The 27004-nt window shown below is 41.4% G+C and overlaps 1 protein-coding gene across 7 annotated transcripts; it reads right to left on the bottom strand.

Annotated features, from left to right (window-relative positions):
- Nucleotides 1-46: 46 nt before the first annotated feature.
- On the bottom strand, nucleotides 47-24231 carry aak1a (AP2 associated kinase 1a). 7 transcript variants are annotated; one of them, XM_008282317.1, is made up of 20 exons: nucleotides 23229-24231; nucleotides 19421-19539; nucleotides 18707-18815; nucleotides 17966-18108; nucleotides 17712-17833; nucleotides 17547-17628; nucleotides 17297-17429; nucleotides 17067-17170; nucleotides 16454-16533; nucleotides 16201-16364; nucleotides 14825-15015; nucleotides 14093-14281; nucleotides 13295-13482; nucleotides 12800-12993; nucleotides 12644-12712; nucleotides 12236-12325; nucleotides 10096-10197; nucleotides 8251-8418; nucleotides 7841-7930; nucleotides 47-2718 (listed from the first exon to the last, which is right to left on the bottom strand). In XM_008282317.1, exons 1-20 carry the CDS (start codon nucleotides 23386-23388, stop codon nucleotides 1877-1879), a joined length of 3339 nt encoding a protein of 1112 aa, XP_008280539.1. In that variant the 5' UTR covers nucleotides 23389-24231; the 3' UTR covers nucleotides 47-1876. The 7 variants fall into 7 exon arrangements, with proteins under 7 accessions (XP_008280539.1, XP_008280541.1, XP_008280540.1 ...); XM_008282319.1 differs by lacking the exon at nucleotides 12236-12325; XM_008282318.1 differs by lacking the exon at nucleotides 7841-7930 and having other exon boundaries at nucleotides 23229-24230.
- Between the last annotated feature and the right edge of the window lie 2773 nt (nucleotides 24232-27004).

Genomic DNA, 27004 nt, shown 5'->3' with positions numbered 1-27004 from the left:
ATCCTAAAATTATCATTTTGATCATGATAAATAACTGCAAACAAAATTTAATTTACATTCATTTAATAGTTTGTTTTTTTCATGACTTACAACATAGTTTTCAAAGGCAGGCTGTGCAGCATAACAAGTATTTTGAGTGCTTTTATGTCCAACAGTGTCATTTGCTGTTCCTCCAAAGGTTTCCTATACAACACCGGTCGAAAAATAATTGTACAGCTGTGTTACAGACAAAACACATTCTTAGAGAACCCTGACTCTGTGTCAGTGACTATGTGCAATCTTCATGTAGACAACTTGGGTGCGAAAAGTGAACAATTGTTTAAAAAAAAAAAGAAAAAAAAAAGATTGTACACTTCAAAAAGAAAAGAAAACAAGATTTGACATTGCAACAGAGGAATACATAATTTAAACTTTGGGTTGAAACAGGTTGGATCCCCTTTCTTAAAAGTGCCATGATGGGAACCAAAAACATGTTCCATGATTTTCACAAAGTACAACGACAATAAAATATTTCCAAATGGCGATGGAAATAAATTCAAAAAGGAATGTCCTCAGACACCATTCAAGATCTCACTTACACGACACTACTATTACAATCCATCCAAGCATAAGTGCTGTAGATATATGTGTGACTGCAGGAAAGCATTTTTTAAAGTTGCAGTCAAGTTTCATTTACTCAGAACTGTGGGTGTCACAGTTAGTACGCATTTGGATTTCATAGAGAGGTCTACAATAGAGATGCATTACGGTGGTGAATGGAACTCTTGCATGTGTACTGCAGACAGCACAGGTATTTGGCGCTGAATGCGAGTGCAATTAAATGATGTAAATGCAGCAGTTTTCTTCAGGAGGGCACGAAAGGCAAAGGTGATATATGCTGTTTGATGTGGTAGGAGGGAAGTACTGGAAGAGTGTAAGGCTTCTGAGATGTCAGCTTGTACAGTAAGGAGGTAAAAAGAAAAGTGAATATTTGACATTTATATAACATAGGAGCCACTATAATGAATTTTCTATGCCTAACATGTATATAAGGTTCGTACATTACATGGAACAAACACTGGTATTCCATTTTCATGAGACAGGACAGCGACTACAAACATAATACACATGACAAAAATGCAAACATTTTGGATTGAAAAAAAAACAAACAAAAAAAACCCTTACATTTCACATGAACAAATGTGATCCTTGAAATGCAACAGTATCCAGCATCTGCTTCACAGACCAAAAGGCCCAAAACTATTGACTCTGAGGGTGTCACTGTAAGGCGGTTTACATACTTCTTGTTTGATGTGAATACGCATAAGACTGCGGAGACTGTTTCACTCCATGTTAGTGCTACACGGTGTCCTTCTCCTCTTTCAAGCTTCTGTGAAGTTATAATCTTATGATTCAAGCTGAAATTTGTCCTTTCTGAGAACCCATACAACGGAGGAATGAGGCGTTTTCAGATCATAGTTTCACAGTTGAGCTCAAATGTACAGGAAAATAAAACTGCCAAAGCTGCAATCTACGAACTCCCTCACTGTGTGGTGTTTCAGCGCCGACACAAAAGGTAACTGAGGTAGGCAAGAAAACAATCAAATGCTTGACCACCATATTGTCTTCGTGGAGATGTATACCAGAAGGTTTAAGGACAATTCAAAACCTGGAAGGAGATCGCCGGAAAAATAAAAAAGTGACAAGGAGTGTGGGAATGATGTCAGTTTAGTAAAGATGACTTTGCACTATCAGATCTAATTGGAGCCAGTTAAGAAGGAGATCCATGCGGGCCTGCAGTCCAGCTGCAGCGCTGGTGTCAGCATGCAGCGTGCCTGTTACAGTTTGCATAATTTAGTGGCGCCGATTCCCACTGCCCCGACCTCTGAGTGTGCATTCAGGGCTTCTCTTGTGGGGCCTTGAGGTGGAAGGGTGCGGAGACGAAGGGGTCTACAGCGCTCACTTCTGAGGTCCATGAGTGAAGAGGTCCAACAGGGACCGATGCCACGGCGGCTTGCCTGCTCACATTAGACACCACCCTGTGAGCTGCTACCGGCTGCTGGGGCAAAGGTCCCTCAAAGTGTCGGGAATATTTGGCCAGAGCTTGAGGGCGGAAGGGCTGCTGGGCAACTTGTCCCAACACACCTTGATCAGAGGTTACAGCGTGAACACCGGCTGCATGGGGATATGAGGTCTTCGGTTGCACCCCTGCGGCCTCCTTTCTCTTTCCGAACGGAGCCTGAGAGAATACGTCGAGCTGCTGCTGTGCTACGAGGGGGGCGTGTGGGAAAGGAGCGTTGGCAAACACATCGCTTGTGTCTTCATGCGCGATCCGAAAGGGGGCTTTGGAGAAGACGTCTGCAGCGACATCGGTCCCCTTTTCTGGCTCGTGCGGATGCGAGGAATGATTCTGAGCGAAGGTGCTTGAAGTAGGTTGATGGAAGGTAGACGATGGTTGTGTTGGTACTGTGCTGGAGAGCAGCGATGACTGGAGAGCCAACTGAGGCTCTTCTTCATCCTCAGAGTCCATCAGCAGAGGTCTAGAGCCGCTGCAGTCGTGGGCGGCAACATGGCTCTCAATGACTCCCTCATCCTGCTGCTCTTCCTTTTGGGCTTCTTTCTCCTCGTCTTCGTCGCTGGAGTGCACACAGTCCTCGTCTTTCTGAGGACTTCCTTCGAGAGTTTCAGTCTCTTGTCCCTCGTCAAGCACAGAGTAGCCATTACTCTCCCCTTGCGCATCTGTTGAAGAGAGCAGAGCAAACATATCAGAAGTGAACAAAAATGTTACAGTGCAAATATCAGCAAATAGAAACTTAAACATGTGAGGTCCAGCTGCCCAGTTATCTACCAGACCATCAACTCTCAGTGACACACTCGACATACTGTATGACTGATGGATCACCTCTAGAGTCTGTAAACCACTGATCGATGAGAATGACCCAATAATGAGGAATCAGCACAAGACTACAAGAACACACACAAATTCTACTCTGAACAAGTCACGTGAGACAGACAAGACTACCTGCTCTACCAGTGCAACATCAAATAACCTTGTTTCCACAAATTAGCTTGAGCACAGCTGCGGTGTCCTCAACTCAACCTTGGAAAATGGTGCCTCATGTTAGGGGGAAACAGGGACAGCAGTTTTGCTTTTAGTTAGAACTGATTGAGTTGAGGTAGGGGGGGAAGCTTAGGAGGGGGGGAGTCAGTAGTTCTGTGGAAACAAGGAGGACGAGCCTTCACAGCAAAAGTGAAAATAGTTAGGGACAGACAGGTTTGCACAGATGAGCGGAGACAGATCAGTCTTACCTCAGCAGTGTTGGCAGCAGCTGTTAACTGGCAGCTCTTGTGGAGATGTTAGTTGCAGCCATTAAAGGAAAACACCAGTTTTTCTTTTTGTTTTACTTCTCGGGTGATTTCCCCTCATCATTCGTCTATTTTAAACTGTCCACAGTCCATTTGCCACACCTTTGAGCCACAGTTAATTCAACTGAAAAATGAACTACAGATTACCTCATTGGTCAGAACTGTCTACCAAAACAACACACAGGAAGATCGCTCGTGTCACTGTGCTGTTAATCTCTCACCATACAGCTCGTAGACTCTACAGCCTGTCTATCTATGGTGCTACCCAGGCACCAAGGCCTCAAAGCTCCTAACCCACAATTCTGGCCTGCAATCGCAACAGTAGTTCACTGTAATATGGGTGTAAAAGTGATGCTAATGACATCCAGGGGGGCGTATAAAAACTTAGATGGAGGGGTGACAAGAGAAAAGAACAAGGATGAAAACCTAAAATACTGCTAAGTTTCTATTAAGTTTTTGCATTTCAGAATAAAAGCTCAAAAAGCTAAAAAAAACGGGGCAACAATGCAAGTTGTCAGGCAGAGAAATGTCTGTAGTAAGCGATGCATATGGTGCAAAGTACACACTAAAGAATGGTTTAGTACTGAGGCCATGAAGCTGCAGTATTTATAATCTAATTAGCTTTCATGAAAAGAAAATGACCTGTCAGCTAGTTTAAATAATGAAACTTTAATAATCTTAAGAAAAAAAAAAGTCAGCTGGCTCCTTTGCTCTTCAGAGTAAAAATTAAAAAAAAAATATGACCCAAGCAGACTGAATTTACATTCACATTAATGAGTTTTATTGTCCCTCTACTGTGTCTCACTTTTGGAACCCTTAGTTCATAAAAATAGAAGTACACTCGATAATGATCCTGCTTTGACATGTGAACATCTTCTGCCAATTCCAGTCCAACATTTCTGATATAATCAAAGTAATTATTATATCTGTCACCATTTCAACCCAACCAGCACAGTAAGTACATTAGTTTCACACAGCAACACAAGTAAAACTCTACGGCCAAGGCTAGAACTCTACAGGATACAGCACTGTAGTGTCTGATAAGAACATGAAGCATTATTGTAGGATTGCATAGATTAGCCACAAAAATGCAAATGACTTAACCGAACAACATTAGATGGAGGAACAAAAAAAGAAAAAGGATAGTGCCATTTACTCATGCCAATTATTCTAGTAGTGTTAATGACTAACCTTTACCAGTATGTCATACAAGGGGAAACTATTCATGCCCAAAAATTCAAGCACATAGTCTGCACCAGTGATGGAATATCAGGGTAAAAGGTGCAGTTTTCTGTTTGTATGTACATATCTGAGGTGATATGGACCTTTAAAAAAAAACTTCTGACTATGCCGTGGACCTTCCTTAGCAAGAGAAAATGCAAAATGAAAAGTGAAATACTCGGTGGAATGTTGACATTAAAAATGTAATACACAGTCGGTTGTAGTGATCAGATGCAACTCATACAGACGTAAGACGAGACGTTCTTATCGTTTCATACAACGAAAGAGAACAGTTGTCAGAGGGGAAAGTTACTCCAGAGATATCAGGAAGCAAATTCCGTCATTAGCTCTGTTTTGCTGTCTGTTCGACAGAATCTATCCCAGTCATTTATATAGTAACTTACAAGTACAACGTGAGAAACTGCAATGGAGCGCTACAAATACGATCCAGTCAGGTAAGTCATAAGCACTTTGTTTCATGTATTGATGATAACATTTAACAAAAGCACAATCTAAATGACTGACATGAATGGAGAGAAAAGATAAAAAGACTTTGGACAGAGGAGAGGGTCAACAGTTTAGCACTCTTAAATACAGCTTCATACACAAATATGTTTTTATCTATATATCCTTATAAATTTTTTTTACATAATGAAGACATTCTTTCATACATTCATTCTAAAGCACTATCAATAATAGTCACATGTATTTATATCGTGAGAGATGAAATGCTTTTAAATATCACACACTAAAAATCTACTTTTACCAGTGCGGACAAGAGCAAAAATAAGAAAAAAAAAATTAACAGTGATTTTATGTACATATAATGGAGTCTTTTTGAATTTCTCCTCTGGCTGAAATGAATGTCATCTTGGCCAACTAACCTCCAGGTTTGTGGTAACAATGGACCTGCTAGAGATGACCGAGAGGATGTCAGTGGGAGAGGGAGACTTTCACGTAAAGCTAGTACCCACAGAAAATAACTCGATGAAATGTACAACGTACCTCCCTGTCTGTAACAGCAGCATGCTGCTAAAAATCTGCTCATTTTGACTGACCCTGAGAGCAGACTAACACATGGCAAACATAGCGTGATTATAAAATCTCCTTTAGCTTTGGCATTGCTGCAGGTCTAATGATTTCATTCCCTTTTATTTTTGCTGTGCTTATCCTGACAACAGGTCAAAGAAGTGACTTATGTTTCTAAGCATTAAAAGATGTGACTGTAAAATGCACCCACTACGTTAACGGTCTAAATGTTGTAGGTAATGCTGACATTGAAAGCATCTTGCTGTGGCAATGGAGCCAAATTAATATGCAATGTTAACACTGACTTCACCAGTTTCAGGATTTCAAGACATCGTCAGGACTGACAGATTTACACGTGTAGTTTTTGAATATCACCCTGCGTAACATCGAGAGAGAGAGAGGTCACAATAGACAGTGATGCAGAAGCTTAACAAATGTACTAGGGGTCGACTGATTAGTAGCAGCCTATCAATAATAAGTGTTGAATAAAAGTTCTCTTTAAATTAAACATATGTAAAACATAAATAAACAAAGGCAGGTTTGTGTTATTCTAAATGTTGACACCAATATTTAAATTTTATGGTTCCAAATATTGGTTATCGATCTCCTTGATTACAAATAATCGCTATCCACCCAGAAAAACACACATCCGTCAACCCCCAAAATGTACCCAGTTAGCCCAGACCAGCTGTTGTTAAACTCACTGCTACTGATCTATATTACAACAGTAGTACAGGACTGAACAAATTTGACCTGTGTAGATGCTGTGACTGTGTGCACTGCAATCAAATCCAAACAAAATGTTTGAATAAGGCAGTGCTATTCTCCTCGCAGAGCAGCAAACCAAAACAGTTTGAGAAATCTGTAAAGATCGCCCAACGGTGACATTACTTTCTTTACAGGTTTACAAACTGGTTCAATCAGCGCAGCAGCATGGCTCTCAGCGGTTCACTCAGGTTGCGTCTTTGTTTGCACTAGTTTAGTTCAAAGCTTTCACAGGAAAGTGCGTCAAATTATCCAGAAGGTCCACAACATTTTCAGTCCTCAGTCTTTAGTCAGACCCCTGACACACATGACCATGCCTGAATGTGGCTTGTTTAAATATAGCTTCAACCCTGAACAAGTGGACAAAGTGAACACAATGCAGCTGTGATCAAGCAGTTTGACATGTGCATACGATGAGGGTCGATCACCATGGCGTGCACTCAATGAGGGATATTAATGCGAGTATGAGGAAAAGCATGAGGAAGACCATGGTGTGGCCAGGACAGAAGCAGACGATATGCTCAGGCATTAATGAAAAGATTTTTTTTTTCTTTTTTTACCAGCGTGGGAATGTCAACGGCCAGCAGAGACGTATGAAACCAGCTTATCAGGCAACTAGAGATGGAGTTGAGGCCAAGGAGGCACATAAAGAGAAAGGTTCCACTGAACCAATAGATGCTGGCTCCTCTCACTTCATAAGGTGCTACATTAAGTGCCTCTGCTTGCCCATCTCTATCCCCCTCCCCGCCTTCCCGCCCATCCCTTCGTTAGGATTGCACACTGCCCCTTCGACCTCTCCCACCCCCTCTAGAGGTCGATGAGCTGATCCACCAGCAGAAGGGAGCGGGCCAAGTTGGGGATGCTGCTCTCTGAACTGCCACTGTTGCTGCGCGAGTGACCACCTGAAACGTGCCAGAAAGAAAGAGAGACAGAGACAGAGATGGAGATGGAAGAGCCGAGGGAGATTGTGAAAGACAAGCAAAAGAATAAGTCATATTAACAGGGGGTCGTATGGAGAAATTAAGAGCGAGGAGATGGTGAGGATGAGGGAAAATGATGGCAGAGCAGAGAGATGCATGAATAGGGGTAGAGAGAGAAACAAGCAGAGAGTGAGCTGGGATATTTTTTTTTCTTTTCTTTTTTTTATACAGCTGCATCATTACAGGGGGGAGAGTAAGGGAATGCCATTCTAACATGAGGAGACTTTCAAGATTAACTAAAAAGAGCCAAACACCTGCAAGACGGAGAAACACTGGCAGTCTAACATTAGAAACAAGGGAGAGAGGGATGACTAATGTGAGAGCTTGATGGGATAAAAAGCCTTAATGTGACAAGCACACCCATACAAGACTTCTCACATCAGCGATCGCGGGGAACGAGTTATGGTGACTGAACTAGGGGCCAAGTCATTCATCGTTGTGGCTCACAGTCTGGGCTTCAGCAGGTGTGAGTGCTCATCTCGGAATTTCGTTAACCTTACCTTGATTTGAGTTTTTGGAGATGAGCACGGGAATAGGGTCAAACTCGTCGTCATTGCCCTTCTCCCCACACGACATGAGGAAAGCAGAGTCTGCGGTGAAGGAAGAGGAAGTGAAGTAACGATGGGAGGGGGGCAGAAGTTAACTCAGCCAAAGAAAAGAGCAAAAAAGAAAGGGGCATGCGAGTAGATTAAAAACAGATGGAGCCAGGGCAGTCACAGTATTTAAAAGCCGTGAATTTTACGTGGCTTTTGGCTCTTCGACTAATGAGTCAAGGGTCTGTTGAGGCTGTCATTTAGTGTTTTCTTTGTTTTAAACAGGCCCTCCTGCTGTGGGTGTGATCTGTGGTCTGCAATTGTGTGGCCAAAAACACCCAGCACGCATAAGGCTAGCTGCAAAGGGGAGGTCTTACCAGAAGCAGTCTGACCAGGTGGCAGCTCCTCCAGACAGGATCCAGAGCCGGAGCCAGGAGGAGCAGAGGAGCAGGAGGAGGAAGGGAGAGCAGAAACAGACTGGCTTCCATGAGAAGTATGAGATAACAGATCGCAACCCAGCAGAGAGTCCTCCCCAGTGAGAGAGTCTGAGACAGGAGGAAGCAAAGCCAGAGGGACAAGGGATCATAGTAAAAAAAATAGATTAAAAAAAGGCTGTTAGCATAATGAGCAGAGGAAGATGCATTTTGTTAGTAAGACAGTTCACTGTATTATATGTGTAAATATATAATCAGCAGCAGCAAAAGGAGCTATGCTTTAAAGGTACCATATTGCAACCCTTTTCAGCATAATAGTAAAAGTCTTACATGTCCCCAGAATGTGTCTTTCAGTTTTTCATCTTTAAATACCACAAAGACTTTGCTGTGACTGTATAACCCCTGGATTTAGTGAACAACAACAGCTGACCTCGTGGCACTACATGAATAAGTGCGACCTATTCAGGACTTTCTAATGCTTCTAACTTTCTCTTTGACCAATCACTTTACATGAAAATATCACATAACTCACAGCACAGTTGTCATTTCGAACTCTCTGTACCATGAGTCAACATTGTGGTTATAAAACCAACATCTAAGCAGTGCTGAGCAGCAGCTTGAAAATGGCAATGAAGTGACTGTGAGTTAACAAGTCGTTTAACGGGCTGCGTTTCAGTCACTATTTCACTTGTCCTCTTGTCTCACAACAGAAATAGAAAATTGCTGCATAAAAAAAACATTATATGTGAGGACAAAACGCAGGAGAGACACAAACAGATGTAAAAGCCTGCTACTGGCTGAGTTTAGGGTGCACTGAAGCTTAACAGGCAACATTAAAACACAGTAACCCACACCCAGCACTTTTTATTACTTTCAAATCGGTCTTAAAGTTTACACCATTTCGGATCGTCCCTGAACATTACAATTTCCAAAGAGTTCTGACCTGCGGGCCTACAATCACAGCTAATAGTAACATTAGCCACCGAAAGGATTTTCCTTTTTGTTGTGATGACACTGCCATCCAAAATAAAAGTCATCTACTGGCTCTTCAGTTCCTCAGATGCTGAGAGTTCATAAAGACTCTTGTGTTTAGTGAACAGATAACATTTGATGTGCTTTGCTCATGGCTGAGAGATTTTAGAATTAGCAGAAGCAGCTATAGAAAGCAAATAAACCTGGTGAACTTTCAGGCACCTGCTCTTTGTTGATGGTTCACCTGGAAGCAGCAAGCAGTTAGGCAACTATTTAAGTACTTTCATTATTCGCACAGCTTTTATTTTACACCTTGGAGCTTTCTAAGACATCCGGACCACAATCAACGTGTTGATTTAACACTCAGCAGTAGCTACGAGTACAAAACCATCATGTTGGTTGCAGCGAATACTGATCAACATAGAAAAATGTAGAGTGGGTGGCTTTTCAGTGAGATTAGTATCGATTAAAAAAAAAAAAAAGATAAAGGCAAGAAAAGAAAATTTATTTATTTTTTTGTACTGAATAGGCCAGTTTACGTCCTAGAAAACCTTGGGGTTTCATTCTATATCATGGTAGTGCACTTAAGATGCTGTTCCATTCAGAGCAAAGCCAATAATGACTCGTCACTGTAGTGTTTCTGCCAAGACAGTGTGATCAGGCATACTGGTTACTGTCAATAACAATAAAACAAACAAACTGCAGGTCAAGAAAATGTCAACAAGTCACAGGGAGCTCATGATCACACCAGGAATCAGTCAGTCTTGGATAAGTGTTTATGTTGAGGTTTCCTATTTGGTTGTCTAGGATTCTAACCTGGCATGCTGGCAGGGATGAGCTCTGGCTGGCCTGAATGTCTCTGAGCCTGGGGAGCTTCCAAACCAGGAATCAGTGAATCCACACACACTTCAGCTTTTGCTACATAGAAACAGCAAGTGGGAAAAAAACAGCGATACAAAGAAGATGTTAGTAACATAAAAAAGAAAATATATTGCTTTAGTAGGGATAAAATTAATGAGGGTCTTCTTTGCTCCTTTTCTAGTTGGTCTTTCTGACTTCTTGACCATGTGAGACAAAAAGGAGAAGGAAAGCAAGGGAGACACATGCAGAGCAGATGGGGAATTTCTGGGCAAAGCAGGGGACAAGAATAGAGCTGGTACCATTGGTGGAGCTCACTGCAGAAGTATTGAAGGGGTCAGCCAGGGTTAAGAGGTCAGGAAGCAGCAGAGAAGGTTCAGGGGACTTCAGTCCCTCAATCAGCTTCTCTGTGAGCAAGCCAGAGAAAAAAAGATGGAGAAGTAATGAGCAGATGGCAACAGAGAGAAAAAACGCAATGAGGGAGAATTCTGAATAAGAAGAAAAAAAGAGCAGAAAAACTGAAGCGACATGAAGCTCGAGCCATAATCAAAATCAATGAGGGTAATTGCAGGTTAGTAATATTTATTAGATAATAAACATCTCGTTGCCAAAATGATCAACATTTTTAGGGACAAATATGTTTAGCAGCATGACAAAATGACAACTGACCATCATGTTAATATTTTAAGGCAATTTCACATTCACATGACTGCTGGCAACATCAGCCAAACCATAATACAATAATAACATCATTGCTTCAGTTGTTAGTTTATTTAGTTCTGCCCACCACAGTCTCACACTCCAAGACCAGTGAGTTAAGTGAAGGCCCATGCATTCAAATGTCAAAATGCCACCAAACCATAACTGCTGAAAAGTTTTTCCATTTAATTATACAAATCAAGTCACAGCAATCACTGTCCACAACCTTCTGAACTCAATGTTGAACCAGTGCAGACAAATTAGTAGAGATTTTTTTGAGAAACTGCCTCTACCAAAACTCTATAAAAATTGTATTATTTCATAAAGTGATGCATCTCTGTTATTAAAAAAATCTATACTGATTTGAGTAGGTTGAAATACACTTCATGCACAAAACAACCAATTATTGACGTTTAACTGCAGCTCATACTTACAGGAAACTGCTATGGGGCAAAATGGGGTGAGGGGGGGTCTTAGACAAGGAATGTGTTGGCTCAGAAAATGGCACAGCAGATGTGACCTTTTGCCCCCTTCACTATAGGAAAGAGGCCAACACTGATGAAGAGCTTTTCACAAATCCTAAATGTCAAAAAGCTAATTCACCCAGTCAATAGTGAACATGTGCAGTACTAAAATGCTACATACAGAATGCTCTGTTTTAGTTAATTCCAGCAAGGCTGTCTTCATCTAAAATGTTGCTCAGATTCCACTTTTTGCTCAAGCAGCAAAAGACAGACTGCATTTGCTTGTGTGCATCCTTTTCCAGTGAGCAATACAGAGAGTCAACGAGACAGCTTAGGCTGGATAGAGAAGATTAACCACACACCCTTGTTATGCAATAGCCTCAACATTTTTATCCTCTCAGTCCAGGCCCTAAACAGCAACGACACAAAGGACGTTACATGGCTAAAGAGCATTTACTTCCAAAAGGTCTAAAGGCTGAACTGAGGAGAACATAAAAGGTTGGGTCATCATTTTATCAAGGCAGCGTGCTTAACTTTCTCTCGTTCTTAGTGGCACTGGTAAGCAGCCTCCTCCACCACCACAAGGCAATCCAATTAACAAAGGAGAATTTGTCCTTCGCGTTACCAGGCAACAGCGAAAGCACAGATCTGCAAATGAGATGCGACCTAGCTGTGGCTACGGAGTCTATTCATGGACACTGACAAGAAGCCACTGTGAGGCTGCTCGCTATGTCAACAAGATAGGACTGTGTACAAATCCAAACCACAAAACTGGCACTCATGAACCAACCTCTGGGTAGTGTGATATCCAGGAAACAACCTCAGCAAATAAAAAGTGACTCATACGTTCTAAGGATATATTTGTTCAGGAGCCCAAGGCCTGAGAGAGAATCGAAGGCATGGCCCGTTCTGTCACAATGTGACAAGAAAATTACCTGTGGTGTCAGAGAGTGAGTGGGTATTAAAGGAGTCCGGGGCAGTCAGCAGTCCTGAACCTGCACTTGTGCTGTCTGCAGATCTTTCAGCTTGATATTGCACAGTGAATAAAAACGGGAGAAAATAAATGAAGGAACGCGTGAGCATGAGTAACAGAAAAAGAAAGCAGGTATGACTAAGGGATAGAGAACACATAAGCTAGCATTATGACAACTCTGAAAAGCCATGAAGACAGCAATACATAGAGGATATATGCCAGCAAAATGTTTGAACTCCACCTCTTTCAACATGGAAACGTCACGCATAGATATCGGGAGAAAAGTCCACGAGGTGACTGATATCAAAGATAAGCTTCCTGAAAAATACAGCATGCAAAGCAATTAGATTGAAATGAAACAAAACCTTACCTGGAAAAGCATTGAGCCCTGGAATGAGATTTTCACTGGAGTCCGTGACCTTCTCTCCTGCCGCAGCAGCTGTGCATAAACAAAAATTAGTTTTAGATTACACAGCTATTTAACAAAGCTGCTTTTCTAAGTATGCAGTGAGAAAACTGAACATACTCTCAGCTAGCTTGGCAAAGTCTTTGTTGAGCAGCTCCTCTGCTGTTAGTTTGGAGAAGTTATCGTCTCCGAAGGGGTTCCAGCTGGGCTGAGTGCTGGTTGCAGTAAGTGCTGATGGAGCGTCAGCATCACCTGGATGATACACATTCTGCTGGGACGAGCAGGGGGAGCCAGAAGGAGTGGTGCTGGCTGATCTGCGGCACAAAGATGCGTAAACATAAACAGCGGTGAGACACAGTGAAATTAGACAAAGTGTGTTCAGTCTGAGGACACTGGCCTACTGACGTATGCAAATAGGAGCAAGTGAACAGAGTTATTTAAAGACTGAATTGAGTGATTCTTCTTCAGCTGGATTCTTTGGGACATAAAAGGGTCGTTTATTCTCCTTCTGGGTTCTGTCATATGAATGGACTGTCTATTGGCCTTCCAGCTTCACTCAGTGCCATGAAAGGACAGTTCATCATCAGATCACTGAGGGGGGTTAATTCTGCTCACTTGGATTTGTTGAGGCTGGCCTCAGCTGCGGCTGCCTGAAGTAGCTGGGTGGACTTGCTGACTGGGACCCCAAAAAGGGCACTGTGGGTGACATCGCTCAGGATGCGTCTGTGGCCACTCTTGGGGGCCATCTTTGGCGACGAAGGGGGTGTCAAGGATCCAACTTTGTGCATCCCTCTGCTAGTTGTCTGTAATGAGAGAAAACGCAGAGCAGGAGATTAGGGAAAACTGATGGCGACAGAAACAACATCTGTTATGTAGAAAGCAAACATTTTCTCTCTTATTAACAAAGCAAAGGAGAAAAAAATCAGACCCCAAACATGAGAGCAAGTAAGATCAACTGGGAAAGCAAATCAAGTGAAAAAAGATAGTTTATAGATTCCTCAAAGACCATAACATATAAAAACACAGAAAACCACTTTGGAAAAGGGAAGAAAGTGAATCAGTCATGGGTCTAATAGAAACTGACACACCTGAAAGTTTACTGGTTAGCTGAAAATAAATGCAGTAGGAAGACAGAAATCATTTGAACAATTTATATAGTATCTACATATGTAAAAACAGACATTTTTAAAATGAAGACGGCATTATAAGGAGCATTGCTACATGGCATTAACACCAGTGACGACTGGTATTAACACACTGAGACCATTCCTTTGAGTGGAATGGAGATCACGTTTTGACTTCCCAAGAAGAAGAAAGGAGTAGAAATCTGGGTGTGATTCGTTAGAAACGAGCTAATAATCAGCCCCGACCCAAAGAGTAGCAGCTAGCAGCAGAGTGCGATGTTACCACAACCTCTGGGTCAGCTGCAGGGCCAGTGACTGCAGACTCAGGGATGGGTGTGAGATGTGGAGCTGCTACATGCTGCTGATGCTGCAGGGTAACAACTGGAGGAACAGGTTTAGCTTTGGACTGCAGCAGAGTAGACGCTTGAGACGGTGTTTGTTGTTGCTGCTGTTGGTGGATGTTCTGCACCAGCTGATGCTACATAGGAATACCACACAGCCAATCATGAGCAAGTTTTAAACTTTTTCCCAGGTGAAGTAAATTGTTGTTGATTTGATTTATTGCTCTTGGACAGGTAGCAAGCTCTTGGAGAGCTAGATATAGATGTCTGAGCTTTTAGTCTTTAGTGTAGGCAAAAACAAAAAACTGCACCTGTAACATTTATAGAAAACCAAATGGTTGAGATTGATGAGGACAGATTCAGACTGCAAACATTAAACTAAAAAGATAAATAGATTGTATAGTCACACAAATGAACCAGCACATAGTATGTGTTTGTACATTTAAAGCCATGGCATAAAGCCCGTGTGTGTTACTGCATGCATAGTGACTGTCAAAAGTGGTTCACAAAACTTAATACTATTATAACATAGTATTTTCCGGAAACACCCTGATGCTGTTGTTGGTTAAAAATCAGACTGAAAATGTCTGAACATGGACGCAGTACTGTCACATGCCATCCAATAATTTCAAGCACAGAATGCTGCCAGTTTTTCCATTCTTGTTGTGATGGGTTCCTACCTGCTGGTTGCTCTGGGGGCTTAAGAAGGCTGAAGCTTGCTGCTGCTTTATGAGGAGCTGCTGATGCTGAGGTGTAGCCTGTGGCTGCATGTTGGCTGTCTGTGCTGGCTGTGCTGCAGCTTGCGCAGCAGAAGCCTGTTGAGCAGGCTGGACAGCAGCTGCAGCTGGAGGTGGGACACCGATACCAACGCCTGGAAGTGAGAAAAGTAAGAAGAGTGAGGACAATGAAGAGCTATCCCATATCTTCACTAACTGGCTGAGCCATCTATATTTTCCTTCCTGCTTGCTCTGTTTTATCATCGGCCTGTCAGTCATCTGTGAAGCAATCTAAACTGCACTGAGGTGTATGGAAGGTGATACACTAATAAAGTCTGATTGATTGATAGACTCTTGTCATGTTGTACAAAATGTGTGTGTGCAAGTATTTGTGTAGTTATAAGTTTCCAGAAATTTTGAAAATGGTTTGTCCCTTTAACATCTGTCTGTGAGCAAAAGACTTTTGGAGAATAGTCTTCCTGAGATAACTGGAATCTAGGAGATGAGAGTTGAATCAATTCCTTTCTCTCATACAAGAAAAACAGGGAATACAGTAACATGTAAGATTTAGTGCATCTTCTCTATCCCGCATATACTAACACTGTGGCAGGAAAACATGCTGCATCAGCTTTTAGAAACTGCTGCTGAATTAAAATGGACTAAGAAAAGACTTTTAGGTCTGACTGACTAAAAGACTTACTGTAAAAAGAAACCTGACAGCATCATGGTAACAAACAACCCCTAATGCAAAGCAAAGTAAAAGACCATAATTACACGAAACTAAATAATTCTCAAATCCTTGAATATAAGACAATTCACATTTTTAATCTTAATTTCTGGGAGAAAGAAAAGTTTAAACAATGCAGGGCCTTAGTTCAAAACACAAAACAAGACAATACTCTAAAGCATTCTACTAATGAATGCACTTATTTGATTTTAAGCATAGAATTGCACTTTATAACACAATATCTACTCAGATTAGTGGTCGGCAAACGAGTCAGTAGGAACTACACATAAAGGATGTGAGAGCATGCTGCTCTAATTAAAGTGACATCAAGCCACCATCAATTCTGTCTTTGCAAGTGGACCACAAATGAATGGCCCTGTCGAAAGCCTCATAAAAAGACAATTAAAAGCCTTTTAAGAATGGGCTAATTAAACCGCTGCGAAAACAAAGGTCTTACAGTCAAATTCTTCAGGAGTTCATTTAGTGTAACACCAGATGCCCTTTTGATTATATTATGAAGTAAATTATTACAAGGGTCACAGTAAAACCAGGTTTCTATCACCAATGCCCTTAAGCCTAATATATATAATGTCATCAGAGTAGCTAATCGTACCTATGGCCTGGGGCGCTCCAGTTGTCACGCTGGGCCTCTTGCGTGGTGTGAGAGCTGGCTGGATGGGAAGAATGCCTGATATAGGCTGTGGCTGGGCCTGGCCAGCTTTGGGCCGTTGTCTAGGTGCAATTGAGGTTTCTGTGGTAGGAATTGGGTCTGTGAGCCTGGAGGAAGGAAAAGAGAGAACTGGAGAGTAACTGTAAAGTTTCTCATAAAAGTAATATAGCGGTCAAATGCTTTGCTTCACACTCACCTGGCTTTGGTTTGACTCTTTTTGGCCACTGCTTCACTGGCTCTGATAGGCTCAGGAAGTTTTGCAGGAATGGGCGAATTCTACAACAGTAAGAAGATTTCATATTTACCAAAAACAACCAAAACAAACAGTTTACATTTCTTATATCAGTAAAGTATCAAATGATGTGAGCGGTATCGACTTGCATCTTCCATGGACAAATCATTATTGCCCACTTTCATAATACTTGGAGCAAAGTAGCAAAACAAAGCTGAAAGCAGTGCTGCTCTCCAATATCACTATGTCCTAGATCACTGTTTTTCTGAAAAGCAAAGAGGCAACTGAAACCACCACACACAAGATAGATCATAAAAAATAATTGACAGCATGATATCTGCTAACCCTAAAGCACATTCTACAATAATGTTGCTGACATTCGAATAGAAATACTTTATGAATGCCCAAGGGGAGAGTCGGTAGTTAGAGCAGAGAGAGTAAAGTTACTTCCACCATAAATAAGCAAAAATATGCAGTTAGTAAAATAAACAATAAGAACATATAAAAAAGCAAAATGTGAATAAGAATGTTCAAATTTGTTTTATATGTAGTACAAAGTCTGGCCATGCTTACTTACATGTACATTTTGGACTGAACATTCTCGTCGAGCCAGTTTAAAGGCAAAGTAGGATACTTGGTAGATGTCTGGTCTCTTATCTGGGTCAGGTTCCAGCATGTATCCTGAGAGGTTCCCAAACATGGATGTTTATTTTGAGTCCGACACATGGAAATTCACATTCAAATCAAACTGCACATACACATGGTGTACATGCAGTAAGTAGGACGGTGAGGAACACGGTTACTCACTAATGAGACAGTGCATTTCCTGGGAGTAGCGCGAATTGTCTGGGATAGTGAAGCTGCCGTCACAGATCGCCACTTGGCTCTCACCAAAAGGAAGCGTGAAGTAGCACAGCTTATAGAGTAGACAACCCATGGCCTATAGAGACAAGAAGCATGTCAGTAACTAGTGATGCACGCGTCACCTTGACAGTGAATTATTCTGATCCTACAGTCAACTTTGTGTTAAAGTTTTTTTTTAGAAAGTTAGTCTTACCCAAATGTCTGCCTTTGTTGTAATGACTTTTCCACCGTAGAGGTTGACCATCTCTGGGGCGCGGTATGACAGAGTTGTGTACCTAATATTAAGAGCAGATCAGTGAGCTTCTGATTCTTGGTATAATAAAGATAAAATGTACAAAGTGGTCCCAAAAAACCTCACTTTTTAATTTCCTCCTCCACCACTGCCACCCCCTCCGTTTGAGGGTTTTGGAAGCGGTTGGTGGCACTTCCAAAATCACAGAGCACATAGTGTCCCCGGTCGTGCAGGAGAATATTTTCAACCTACATGAGGAAAATGAGATAGCGTTTCTCATTAGAAGTGATAGCAACGTGTCACAATAAATAACTTGCAACTTCGGAATAATTAGTGTGGCTTCATGCAGTCGGCACTATTAGGAATTTAATTAGGCTTGCCTTGAGATCTCGATGGATGATTGGAGTCTTGCACTGGTGGAGACGAGCGAGAGCTTCACATGTGTCGCAAAAGATCTGCAGCACCTCGGCCTCAGTGAAGCCTGTCTGTAGCCGCTGATTCATTAAATTGACCACCTGCCCACCTATATTAAAAAAGTAAGGCAAGGTCACAACAAATAAACACTCCTGAATCACTACTTTCCCATATTTTCATGAACAACCTAATAAGTAAATAAATATCTACTTCTTTTAATTAATAGCTTGACTCTGTGAGGTGTATACTAACTGTGGTAATAACATCTACAGTAAATACAAAAAAAGTACATTAATCACTTTATTTTTCATATTTTGAAAACAGCCAATCAATGTGGCACTTGTGTAAAAGTTCACAAACTTTTGAGTAACACAAAATAACTATTTTCTTAATGTATTACCTTAAAACCTGAATTATTATTGGTGTTGTAGTATTAAAAAGCTTCCAATACTTTCTATGGTGTTTTAAACTTTGCTAAAGTCCCCACAAAAGAATTGTTCTCTCCACTTTGTACACTTCAACTATGCATTATTTTACTTTTCTAAATGTAACACCACTTAGTTATGTATCGACTGAAGCATAAGTTCTATTGACCGCAATCAGTTGAATATTTGCCTTCGTACACAACAGGATGCTGCGAGGAGCGGAGGGTAATGGAGTTTTGAATTCAACAGAGACCGAAATGCGTGAGGAGTAGGCCAATTTACCTCGACAAAAGTCCATTAAGATCAGGACTTCCCACACATCACCCGCTCCGACGGCAGTTATGCTGGAGTCCAGGAAACCAACTATGTTTTTGTTGCCCACTAGGTCCCTCTGTGTAAACAAACACAGGCAACAATGACAAACAACAGAGACACAATTTTCACTGATTACACAGTCCTAAGAGAATTTATTTAGTAAATTGCAAAATACATCCATTCAGTCTATTTTTATCTTCCAAAGGTCTGGAAGTAATGATGATAACCATCCACCAACAGTCATGCCACCCAGGGTGTGGCTGCAGGAACCGGCTAGTTTTGCTCACAGTGAAAGCCCCAGTTCCATGTAAATGGACAGGCAAGGGAACATTCGGAAGAGAATTTTATATATAAAGTGGGAATTAATTACAAAACCCTGGAGTTTTCTTCTGTTATCACCACTATGCCAAAGAGTATTTTTCAAACAACTTTTAATGTTTATACTTTAGGAATGCAGGAATTCAAGCTTTCACTGTTAGTAATGACCAAACTACTAAGTTAAAAAAATTTAACTAAGTATTTGATCGTCAATGCAAAGTCTGTATTTCTCAGTGGAGTAACTTCTATCACACTAGCTGTTTTCAGACTCTAGGCAGGATAAAATGAAAGAAAAGTAGTAAATCCTTCCAGAAAATGCAATTTGCTGCACTCAGCAGTCAGTTACTTCACAGTCTTACTCACCATAATCTGTATCTCAAGTTTGCAGACCTGCAGATCATGTTCGTTGTTGACATACATTCTTTTTAGTGCACAACGTAGGCCTTGATGAGTCCGCACCAAAAAAACTATGGCAAAACCTCCTGCAAATAAAAAGGAGAATAAAGACGGAAAAACAGAAATGAAAAAAAAAGCTGAATTCAAAACTACAAAACCAGCAAAATAATAATAATTCTGTCACACAAAATCAGTATCTCAAAACATGTTGCTTATTGTTTTCTGCATTCTGGGATTTGTTAGATGTAGCAGCAACATAATGACATTACATGAGCGATATTGCATTGGTGTTAAAATTTGGTGTTAATTACTTTTCACCACAATGACTGTCAGCTACTGATATTCTGTGGTTCTTTATCAGTGTAACCAAGAAAGACTCTTGCACAAGCATTGTATGTCAAATATGGTATTTAAAGTGATTCTGACAGCAACATGATTTAAAATATCTTAAAGTCAAATGTTCCTCAGCTGTGCTCTGACCCTGACAGATCAAACATCTCTTCATCCTGGCAGCTCATGAGGATGATGGTGAAATAGAAAAGTGGCTTCTGTTAGACACGGGTGACTATGTGTGTTTTTCATGTTCTCATCATAAATGAAAAGGTCTGCTGGAGAGGCCTGCTTACAGAAAACATATGTGACAGAAGAGCTTGAAACGGCACCGTGTGAGTCAGCAGTTGCGCTGTAGGGAAGGATGCAAGATGACGACAAAACTGACACAGGATAGGGGAAGTGAGAGAATTCATCATCCCACCTTTGGTCGCAGTGATGCTGACACAAAAGAAAAACCCCATGATGGCTGTGCATATCCATAGCAACTGAAACCACCACCAACCACACGGATAAATAAAGCACTGAATGTCTTTTAATAGACGTCCACAAAATAAACCCCAATGGAGCCACGATGAGACAGCATTTACACCTTCAGTCCATATTTTATTTGTTTCCAAACTGTACTGGGACATTTGAATAGTTTGGATTTTACTCCACTTCACGGTGTGATAGTCTGTACCCTTCAGTGACTTTGTGGATATGGGCTGGCCTTAGCTGTCATTATGCTCTCTAAATTTTTATGTCGACTGCATGTAGCAGCTTTAACTATAAAGATGGGGATTTTGTAATAAATGCAGCTCTCTTGTTAACTGTTTTCTCTCACGGTTTCTGTTAATGCCATGCACTGGGCTGACTCATCCAGCTGACATCCCTAAACCAAGGACAGCTCCATGTGATCAGGCTGCTTGACATTTGATTAGCACGGTCTGAGGCTACATACTGTGAGTTGTAACGTTAAAAAAAATGTATGGGCCTAAATGGTCCACTAAATACAATAGGCTCAGGCATGGGACAGGGTGGGGTTTGGTCACCGTGCATCATAATGCATCACAATTTATTGCTGACATCATGAAGTCAATGAATGGAAATTTCACAGTGAGGTGCAAAAATCTTCAACAGCCGCAGCCAAAAAAGAAAAGGAACTGGCAGTGCACTTGGCTGAGTAATTGGTGTTGTTATGACACAGAAAAGCAATTGCTTGCTGGGGATATGGAGTTCAGTTAAGACACTCAGAACTAACTGAGACCTACACTGAATCAAAATACAGATCATAAGGTAGCCCTGTGTGTGTGTGGTCCATCAGAATAAAGACAGCTGAGCCACTGCTGTCTTGCACAGCCTAATCTCAGATGCCTGTGAGAAATTAGAGGGATTAACAGCCTTCTTAAGCAACATTCAGCAGTGGTCTGCGATCTCAGTAGAGAGTGTGACCAAATAGCTGTAAGTACAGCTACAAATAGCCACTGCCTCTTGACGCAACTGACTGTCAGGTTTATACCACTCTGGCACGTGCATACATGCTCACGAGCACACCTTTAGTCGCGGCGATGAAAAGCGTAGCGAGCGGTTACAGTGTTCCCTAACAATTTGCCATCAGTAAAATGGAACTTGCATAACTCCGATCCTCCGGGTCATTTGGACTAATACACATGTCCTTACAACTACTATTCTGTTTACAAACATGTACACGACACTGCAATGACAGCGGGAAACACGAGCACCACAGGACAAAATTAGCACGGCCTGCCCAGCCACACTTTCTAACTGTTTATTCCATAGAAAACTGGGGGATTTTAGATTACAAACGAGGGGATGACTCACATCCACGTAACAGCAGGAACTGGGGACACTAATGTTGCTAGCAGTAACTCTACATCGACACAAGAAATTAGATACCATTCATAGTAAAGGCAGAAAGCTGTGTCTTGGAAAATCTTCAGACAACTGGTTGAAAACAAATCACAGATATCTACCCTAGACCTAAGTGTCTAAACTAAAGGCTACAAAAATGATGTTTCAAAGCATGCACCTCTAGGTTTGAAGCTACAGAAGCCCCTTGCCTGCTTTTGTCAGCACAGCGCGAAAAGTGTGTTTATTACAGGTAAAGGCAGCAGAGCTCAACAATTTAAACAAAGGGAGTAAATTAGGGGGAAAAACACAATACCCTATGAAATCGCCAGCTGACAGATGCTAATATTCCAGAGTACAACCAAAGTCATCTAAATAAATAGAAGCAGAAATGCTCATTTTGCAAACAGTAGGTCTGCTGATAGAGACACAAAATATGATCCCCAGAAAAAAATCACAACGAGCATTTTATGAAAAATGCAAAAATATGGGGAAATGCAGATTTTTATTTATTTTTTTACTGACCGGGAAAATTCTGCTTACGAGGCTGAAGAGGCACCAATCTGAATGAGTTAATGCCTGCATCAAGGCCAAAGTTTTTCCAGAACTGATAAGAAAACTATGTCAAGTGTACACTTAGACAAATGAGCACATTTCACTTAGGTTTCCACAGATATGTCAGTTCAGGGTAGGTCTGAAGTTAGATGTGTAGCTGATTCTTAAAGCCAGAGTGTGTCCAAACAGATGGGGCCCATCTATAGTACTGATAAATTAATCAGTCTTTTTTCATCTATTATTTAGTAACAGGCCCTCTTTGCTAACAGAGCATGGCAGACTCTCATGGCAAAGACAAATGACCATAGGAAATGTGCTACTCCTTCCACACAGCCTGTTTAACTGTGTTCAGGTAAAGGCAACAGTAAAAGTTACAACCAGTTTCCAACAAACCATTCCTCAACACAATGATTTGGGTTTATCTACAGCTAATAATAAAATGTTCTGATATGGAAAAGTTGTGGGTTTACATGAAGTCTAGCCAACAAGAATCTTTTCATCCAAACTTCTGAAATGTACATTTAAGATTTGTCCCTCCCTTTGTAAATATCCATACAGATGACTCAGCATGACTTTGGCCTCTTACAACACAGTAGAAAATCCAGTTATACCATGTTCCTCCCAGCCTTCAGGTAAAGCGATGCTAAGAGCAATCTGACAACTTCATAACACACCTTCTTCCAAGTTTTCATATTTAGTCTAACGTTAATAGTTCCACTACAGTGATCACTACACAGGAAACCACAAGTAAACCTGGCAGGTAATCAGCATGTACAGAGCTGCCTGGTCACAGCTGATCCTTTAACTGTTACAGTCTGCTGCCAATAACTGAGCAGTTCTCCTCAATAACATATAATAAAGGTGATAGCGTGTCATTACGCTGCTAATGTTACTCCACCTGGAGCAAAAACAAAACAGGCCAACTCAAGTTACCTGCCTGTGCACCCTCACAACAATGTGGAGCAGCTGAGACTGTGGATTATAAAAGTGTCTGTGTGACATGTGTGTAATCCACGCAGGGGAAAGCCACGTAGTTCACCTTCGGCGACGATTTCCTCCACGGTCACTTGATATCGTCCGATGCTGAAGACCCGTCCGATGAAGCTGCCACCGCCGCCAGAACCAGCGCCTCCTCCACCGGCTCCAGAACCAGGCCCGGAGCCCACGAACTCCCGACGAGAGTCAAAAAATTTCTTCATTTCCCCGAGATTTTATCCAACCGAGTCCACAATGTGTCCGCGTCGTAACCGCGATCGTGGTCGGGTATAATCGGTCCCTGTTCGCTGAGGTGTTAACGCTTCAGCAGTTTTTCAATAATTGAGTGAGCTAGCTAGCTTCGAGCTAAAAAGCTAGCTACACTAGCTGGACCTCAAAATATTACAAACACTGCTGCCCGACGCTGCTCGGCTAACTCATGGTTTGAACAGCAGGCGGAGTCAAATGCTGCTGAGAAGTCGCCGTTTTCCTCTCTGAACCGAGATCCGCACTGGCTGGCTCAGTTAGCCGGGCTGCGAGAAAAAACACTTGTTAGCCGTTAGCTCACCTAGCTAGCTAGTTAGCTAAGCAGCTAGGTGACAGCTGTCAGTCGATGGACTGGCAGCCAGGTAGGTCCTTGCTGTCCAGTGCAGCTTATTACACATCTCCACCGGTGTCTCCCACCCGAAATGCTCCTTAGTTCACTCGCTGCTCTACTCGTCCGTGTCGGAGTGAAAATGACAGCTCTCCACTGTTGTTGTGCGTCCAGCAGCCCGTGAAAGGGCTGGTCAACAAGGTGAACTTAATGACAGAGCTAACGCAGCTACAGGCAGAGTGGATGCTAGTGGGAAGAGTCCTCTCTGTGGATTCTGTCCTGCTGGACTGCGCTGGATGTGATTGGCCAAATCAACAATGACTTCCTGTTGGTTCGCTCTAGTCCCTGATGTCTGTGGTCCCTAGGCTTTCCTCCACACTACAAAAACCAAAATAACCTGACTGGCTCAGTGCTGCACGATCAGCTATGACCTGAGCTGCCTTCAGAGGTATAGCATGACCATTTTGTAGCTGTGCAACAGTTTTACTGACTAAGACAGTTTATGCATTTGGATTCTGAGTAATGCACTGCTTTACAAGCCCAATAAATATGTGACAGCTCCACCAGGTAGTATATCTTCAGAACATCTGCAATGAGCTTCACTGAGCTTTTGAAACACAGATTTGAAATGTTAAAAGTCACACATAAAAGTCCTGCAACATCGCCATGCAAAAGAATACCTCTGGCATCAAGAACTGCATTTACACAAATAAAAGCTGCAATAAAAATCCTGCTAAACCTTATTGTTTGTGGTTGGCTGTGATGTTTACAGCCAACATAACATATTACCATAATTTTCTTATCATAGCATCAAATTTTACCATCATAAATTTAAATCAGTTGAATTCAATTACATTTATTTATATAGCACCAGTTCACAACATGTGTCATCTCATCACACTTAAAATAAGGTTAAGATCTTACTGAATTATACAGAGAAAATCCAAACATTCCCTTGGATTCTCTTTGAGCAAACATTTGGCAACAATGGGAAGAAAAAAAAAACCTCCATGTTACTATGAAGAAACATCCAGCAGACCAAGGCTCAGGGAAGCTGGCCATCTGTCCCGACCAGTTGGGGTGAGGGTGAGGGGAGAGAGAATAGCACATAGAAAACAGACAAACAATGCAAGAGAACAAGAAACACTTGGGAGGTCGGTGGGTTGATGGCAACCCACTGCAGCTGGCTGTGGAATGAAATGACACCTGGCAGTTTTCTGAGTGTTTTTTTGTCCTTACTTGTTTGATTTGCTGACAGACTGACCAACACCAGTTTCTACCAATTTAAGCCATGGATATGTGTTATATTTGACCATGTGTCACATGAGGAGGTTGTACTATGTATTCTGTTGTTCCTCCCTTTTTTTTTTTTCATTTTGTTTGCTTTAGCGCCTTTCTTTTCTTTTCATAAGCACGGGTACGTATGATGATAAGAAATGGTTAAATAAATCCTTTTCTTTCCTACATGAAGTCAAACTTACTGGTATCGTTAGGAATGTTCAGCTTCCTTTGCAGCGTCACTTCTCTGGTATTTGTTGTTGCATCAGTTCTCAATATGGTTAGACTTCATTCATTTATATCTTATTTTCAGTTTTTAAATTGACCACAGGTTGGTTGGCTGAACGTTTGTTATTGTGAAAACTTCCCCTGCAGGTGTCACTGTTTCATCACAAATTAAATCTGACTATTAAAACCTTGTTATTTGTTTCATCTTACACCTTTTCACCAAGGGTATGACGCTTGATTCAAGGATAGTGCAGAATTCATCCCTTATCTGAGATAAAGAGATGTATTTGTTCATGTGTGTGCATTTCAAGGGAGTATAATTAGGCTTGAAACAACATTTTATAACAGGAGACACTTTTTTCTGACTGTTCGTGCCACCTAAAGTCTTTGCAGCACAGATCCAAACACCAAGAACTTATGTTCATCATTACCACGTTAAATGGTTTACACACTTAAAGCATTAGGGAACAGTTGAAGAAACATGCCTGTCAATTCATCTTATACTCCCATGTCGCTCTCAGACTATGTATGTATGCATGATTATTTGTTTACAGACTACAGGACGTTCATTGAAGGATGACTAATTCCTTGGAATCAATGCAGCCACACTTTTAAACATGTGGTGACCATTTTGCTAAAATAATTACGCCATTAAGCTGCACGGTTGTTAGTGCTCTGGTGATAAATGACAAAACTCTGATGCATTCTTTCCTCTGTGGTCATCGACAATATGTTAAATCTCTGCTGATCCAAAAAGCTAAAGGTAAACATTCTTTGTTCTCCTTTTGTGTGGTCCCATGAGAACCAAAACATCCTTACAATATGGTGTTTGGATTTTCATAATGTGAAAAGGCAAGGTCAAAAAAGCAAGCATAATGTATGCATACCAAGAACTAGAACGGAGTCTAATGGCGGCTATGACCGAGCAGAGCTGCTGCTGTAGCATTAGAGGAGTTTGATCTGCTACTCTGAAAAAGGCTTCATCAAATTTGGTATTTAGCTACTTTTGTGTGTCTTTCTGGCTTTGTTCTTGCATTAATAAACCTCTGACACCTGGGGTATTTAAGATTTGTAAATATATTCGGGTTCTTCCTCTGTAGGGTTAAAAGGATGCTGTAAAATCTCCAGGAAAAAATGATGATTAGTTGTAACAAGTGTGGTTTTCCTCATCAGTGGAGTTCAACAGGTTGCTTGGATTCCTAAAGAAAATATCCAACCCTTCTGGTGTCATAATCCATTTTTTTTTTTTGTCCATCTGTCTCTTCAATATGCTCCATACGGTCAGTGTTTTGTTTTTTTTGAAAAATACAAGTGAATACATTGGTTTAATCAGAATTACAACATAGCACAAGAGTTTTGGGCGGAGTATTTCTTAGAAGAGTAAAAAAAAAACATGGCAACTGTAGAGTTTTATTCTTCATGCATGAAATTACCCTTGAAATGATTCAACACAAGATCTACTTTTTTAATCTCAGAGATCTTGGAGATATGAAAATGGTAGAAATGTTTTCACTGTTTTGGCTGCGCTTTCTCTACAGCATTTACAAAATAACCAGAATGACACTGAGGTATGATTTACTGCTTTACCTGCATTCTGTCAAATTTAACGGAAGATTAGTTTGATTTCCAAAAGTTGCATATTTTGTTTGAAGCCATTTGTGCTCCTTTACACTCAAGAAATGAAAGCGCTTCCCATTAGTGACATGGCCTGACCTTTATCTTTCCTGGACTCCAGGTCG

The sequence above is a fragment of the Stegastes partitus genome, unplaced genomic scaffold (assembly GCF_000690725.1).
Source record: "Stegastes partitus isolate 25-593 unplaced genomic scaffold, Stegastes_partitus-1.0.2 Scaffold266, whole genome shotgun sequence".
Taxonomy (NCBI): Eukaryota; Metazoa; Chordata; class Actinopteri; family Pomacentridae; genus Stegastes; species Stegastes partitus.
The sequence above is the reverse complement of the archived record's forward strand: the minus strand, read 5'-3'. Positions and strand labels throughout refer to the sequence as shown.

Excerpts from the sequence above, each read along its gene's own strand:
- aak1a (XM_008282317.1), bottom strand. The coding sequence starts at position 23,388 with ATGAAGAAATTTTTTGACTCTCGTCGGGAGTTCGTGGGCTCCGGGCCT. Across the intron at positions 18,109-18,706 it reads CTTAATGGACTTTTGTCGAG|GTGGGCAGGTGGTCAATTTA; the intron begins GTAAATTGGCCT and ends TTTTTAATATAG. Across the intron at positions 16,534-17,066 it reads GTTCAGTCCAAAATGTACAT|AATTCGCCCATTCCTGCAAA; the intron begins GTAAGTAAGCAT and ends TTACTGTTGTAG.